General features: G+C 36.0%; 1 protein-coding gene across 4 annotated transcripts in view; it reads right to left on the bottom strand.

Annotated features, from left to right (window-relative positions):
- DCP1A (decapping mRNA 1A) overlaps positions 1–4834 on the bottom strand; it is a 56965-nt gene that overhangs the window by 51178 nt on the left and 953 nt on the right. Inside the window, exons 2-3 of one of the 4 annotated variants that reach the window (XM_045862175.3) lie at positions 2540–2580; positions 11–138 (exon numbers count right to left, since the gene is read on the bottom strand). The exons of 2 other annotated variants lie outside the window; for them this stretch is intronic. In XM_045862175.3, the coding sequence (XP_045718131.2) occupies positions 11–138; positions 2540–2580 (169 nt within the window). The remainder of the gene's footprint in view (positions 1–10; positions 139–2539; positions 2581–4834) is intronic. One more of the 4 variants, XM_064595136.1, reaches the window with a different exon arrangement.

Below are 4834 nucleotides of genomic sequence, written 5' to 3'. Positions count from 1 at the left end.
ATATACTCACAGCTTGCATTTCTATATAGAAGAAATGGTTCATGGAGCTGAAATTCCAAATCTTTATTCACTGGTTCAACCAGATTGTGCATATTCAGTCGATTCACAATGGTAAAACCATGGTAAGGTGAGGCTGACCTTAGATTTAACAGAAGAAAAACACCTGTAGTCACTGTTTAATTTGTAGAAATGTTATCTCCCTCTTTATTTCCATTTCAAAGAATAACTACATTACCGCATTATACAATATTGTTGGCACTTAAAATTGTAAACAAAAAATTCAAGTCAGATCATACCCCTCCTCTTTTCAGAAGTTTCTAAGGACTTAGTTCCCCACAGTAAAGGCCAATGCCCTTACTAAGGCCAACAAGGCCTTGGCTGATGATAGGTGCCCTCCTTGCCTTTACCTCCTGTGCCTCTTCCCTTGCTTCTGCTCCAGCCACACTGAGCTCCTTACTCTCTCCCTACAGGTATGCTTCCACCTAAAGACCTCTGCCTGGACCACCTGCCCAGAATCTAGTTATCTTACCCCTCACAGGCTTTTCCTCAAATGTCACTTTCTCAATGACACTTAGTGGAGAACTACCCTTTCTCAGGCTCCCAGCCTGCTCTTAAGTTTAATACCTCCAACTCTCTTCTCTTTTTTTCCATACCATTTACTTATTTTTCGTATTTGTCTTTCTCCACTAGAATGTAAACTCCATGCAAACTGGGAGTCTTGGCTCATTTTTTTCAGATATATCCCAAGACAGACACCTAGTAGATGTTTAATAAACATTTGCTCAACAAAAATATCACTTATTTTAAACACGTACAGACTTGGTTTTAATAATGACTGTCCACCATTATAATCATGATTTTTTTCTTTCACCAAATAAGTCTTTCTATAGTTCTCCCGAGTTAGAGAGAAAATGCCTTGAATCCTGATAACAAACATCCTTGGTTCTCATATCAGGGTGATTCAGTACATGATTCTCGGTTCTCATATCAGGGTGATTTAGTACATGATCTTCACATGTATATAATACTTCTAGTTTCTCAATCATTTCTCTGTGTACACAGGAGAGATTTTAGAATCCTACTCTACAGATTAGGAAATAAACTCAGAATGATTAAGGCCTTTACCCAAAATCACACAAATAATGGGACCAGAATTCAGCTTTAGATTTTCAGACTCCAAATCCAGGCTTCTTCTACACTAAGGTCTCTGCAAAACAATATTCTGACATTGTGGCACACCTTTATCCAAGGCACATAAAATGTTCTCACATTTCCCAAAGAGTTTCTCTGGATTCCTTTTATTAGGATCAATACTATGTAAGCCTCCATGAATTTAATCAAGCCAAATCATTTATTATACTAAATTTTGTATTTTCTACAACCAGTGGATATGTACTATACTGTAACAATGAGGCCAGGAAAATATTTTCCAAATATCATAGATACCAAGATTCTGACAACAACTGATGAGTTTCTACAGCTTATTATAGAGATAATAAAGAACAATGAAGCAGGTGAAGGGTAAAGGCCCCCCCTCCCCCCTTTTTAAAGGAGAAAGATGAAGGATAGGGAACAAAGTGGCGAGGAATGATGAGCTGCTAGAGTTACTATGTAATATCAAAGCACTTACATATAAAGGAAGAAAAAGATCAGTGTTTTTAGACAAGAACTCAAAGTTGCACCCCAAAATTTAGAGGAATATTTGACAACTTTTTGTTAATTACCATCAATGGAGAAAGGCAATCCTTAAAAGATAACTCATAATACAAAAAAAAAAGTGGGGAGGACCAGATGTGAGTAATAATTCCTGCTGAATCTCTACACTTAGAAGCCATGGGAAGGAACCTACCATAGTCAGAGCAAGACCTAAGGGAGATCCTAAGACCAAGGAACTCCATGACTATCCTTTCCCGTCAATTGCAAATTAGGAGACAAAGTTGCCTAACAAAACAAAAGCTGCAATTCCCAAACCAATCACGTTTTAGATAATTAACTCACAGAAAAATTGAAAATAAAAAATGTGCAACTGAATAATCCAGGCTTTCTAAAGGACTCTCAAACTAAGATGACACATTACTAAAGACACTGTATACAATCCAGAACTTTTTTTGTGGGGAGGGGTTCAGAAAAGGGACAGAACCAGAGTCATAAGAAGATGACTCATTTAGTAAGTACAGAATACAGGGACTGACCTTTCAACTACATTATTTTATATAGTTTATGTATTATATTTTCTCTCTTTATATATGTTTAATACAGGGGGAGGGAAGAAGGCATCTATTTTAGACTCATTCATTACTAGAAAATGTTTTCTATTTTGAGACAGTTTTGCTAAGTTCCTAAGTAAGTTCTAGCTCTGTTTATTCTGAATCACAGAAAGGCTCAAAGAAGGGACATAACTTGGTTTGGATCTCACAGCCAGAAATGGATGAAGAAGGTCAGGCAGAAAGGTTCCAACGACAACAGGGCTGAACCACTTTATATAACACTGTTCACCATTAGATTAAAAATACATATGTATCATTTTTTTAAAGCTTACCTTCGATATACAAATAAGGTCCCTTCTATATCAGTCTTCTCCTATAATAGACAATGAGTTGATTAGTTTTTCCTCCCTATAATCCAACCCCAAATGGTCCTAATGGAGAAGTAATACTTGATGTTTAAGATAAAATTATTTTTAAAATTAGTCCCTTTAGAACAGGTCAAGTAAGTCTCTTACTCCACAAACTACTGTTACCAGTTTCTTTTGTATCCTTCCTATGCTCTGGTTGCATACTAATGTATATACAATGTTCAATCCAGCAACACGTCTGTTATCTGCAGCATTTTTCTTTTTAAAATTTTAGGGTGAAAATCTTAGAATTAGCTCCCCCCTCCAGTTTCTAAAGACTATTTATTTCAGAGAGAGAGTGAGCGCGCGCACACCTGCGGGAAGGGCAGAAGGGGAGGAAGAGGGAGAGAATCTCAAGCAGATTCTCACAACCCTGAAATCATAACCAGAGCCTAAACCGAGAGTTCGACGCTTAACCAACTGAGCCACCGAGGCGCCCCACTTTCCCTTTATAAAGCTAAAATGTCTCATCCAGATTTTTTAATTTTAAAGCCAAGCTTCTGTGTACAGCAATTCCTTCACTTTTAAAGTTTATCAAAGTTAGTACAGGGAAAAAAAAGAAAGAAAACGTTATGTTCTAGGATAGTCTGTTTCATCGTTGGAGATTTTGGTGTATTTTTATGAATAGCGAATTTTGTGGTTTGTTAAGAAATACTGTCAAACACAATTAGTTTTTTATTCTTAGAACTTTGTTGAAGAATCTTGAAAACTGAAGCTATACTCTGCCTTAAGGTAATTATTGTAGGACATATAAATAATTAAAAATTTTAAGCATAAAATGAAATGTCTTGATTAAAAGTACAACTCATATTATCTTTTGTTTGCTGTGACAAGTGGACTTAGGTTTTAAACACATACAATGTTTTAAAAAACCCCAAATAACCACAGCAGCTCACAGCTTGGATAGAACCTACTTTTTATTTTTTTTTTAAGATTTTATTTATTTATTTGACAGAGAGAGACACAGCGAGAGAGGGAACATAAGCAGGGGAAATGGGAGAGGGAGAAGCAGACTTCCCGCAGAGCAGGGAGCCCGATGTGGGGCTCAAGCCCAGGACCCTGGGATCATGACCTGAGCCGAAGGCAGTCGCTAAGCCACCCAGGCGCCCAGAACCTACATATTTTAATGCAATCAACAAACTGTTGTAAAACTTTAAATGCTAGTCATTCCAAATTGGGTTTGTTGGGATATAAACGTTTAAAAAATATTTATCATATTAAGAGTATTGCTCTACCTTAAGTATCATCATAAAATATTCCTTCCTAAAGATTCATAGGCTTTTTCTTGCCTTTCAAATGTTAATTAGTATAAAAAATTGGCAATCAACGGTCTCACAGTGAAAGAAAACTTGCTCAAACACAACACTGTGCAGTTACAACTCACGGCAAAATAAAGATACAAAAGATTCTGGTTATGCTCTATGTGCTCTATGTGCCATTATCCAAATGAACAAAAAATGGCAGCTTATTTTTCAATTCAGATTATTATATCTATTCACAGTTATATGATCACAGATCATTAGAACTATTTCATATTTAAGGCAGGACTCTGCAATTTAAATTCCACAATATTCAAAGTCTGTGAAAAACTAGAAATAAAAGTCTGTTAGTCCTAAATTCCTGCTCCGAAGTCTTCACCATTTATCTGCAATTCACATCTCACAAATTTATATGCAGACCAAATAAAAATTATTCAGAACAATTCAAACTAAGGCAATGTCTAAAACAGCTACACTAAAAAAAAAAAAAAAATCTAAAATTTTGTCCTTTGTGGCTTTCCATACCTCCTTCTCTTCCAGGAGGTGAAAGAAAGAAGATAAAGCAAGAGGATTCTGAGAGCTCTCTTCATCTGAATTAATTGTTTATAAACGTCAAATGATTTTCACAAAATTACTGATTAAATATACGTATCTGTTTTATACCGTAAAGGACATATTACAATAATCTTTCAGGGTTTTGTTAGTATAAGGATTTCATTTTTTACTGAAATGTGAACGTTACTCATTTATGAACTTAATCCAACAAACATTTGCGGATTATTTGCCAAAAGTAAAGCCTAAAGCTGAATGAGTAAATTATGGAGGGTCAATTACTAGAAAGCTGGAAATTATGTTACTCTCAAACAGGGGCCAACAAGTCAGAGAACAAACCCAACGTAACTTTTCGGACCCCCTCCCGTGCAAAAAAAGCCAAAAAGTACTTAGTCGGAAGGGAGGATTC

The sequence above is a fragment of the Mirounga angustirostris genome, unplaced genomic scaffold (genome assembly GCF_029215605.1).
Source record: "Mirounga angustirostris isolate CCGP_5_RB_7025 unplaced genomic scaffold, mMirAng1.0.hap1 SCAF_1, whole genome shotgun sequence".
Lineage (NCBI taxonomy): Eukaryota > Metazoa > Chordata > Mammalia > Carnivora > Phocidae > Mirounga > Mirounga angustirostris.
This window is presented reverse-complemented; position numbering and strand designations above follow the sequence as displayed.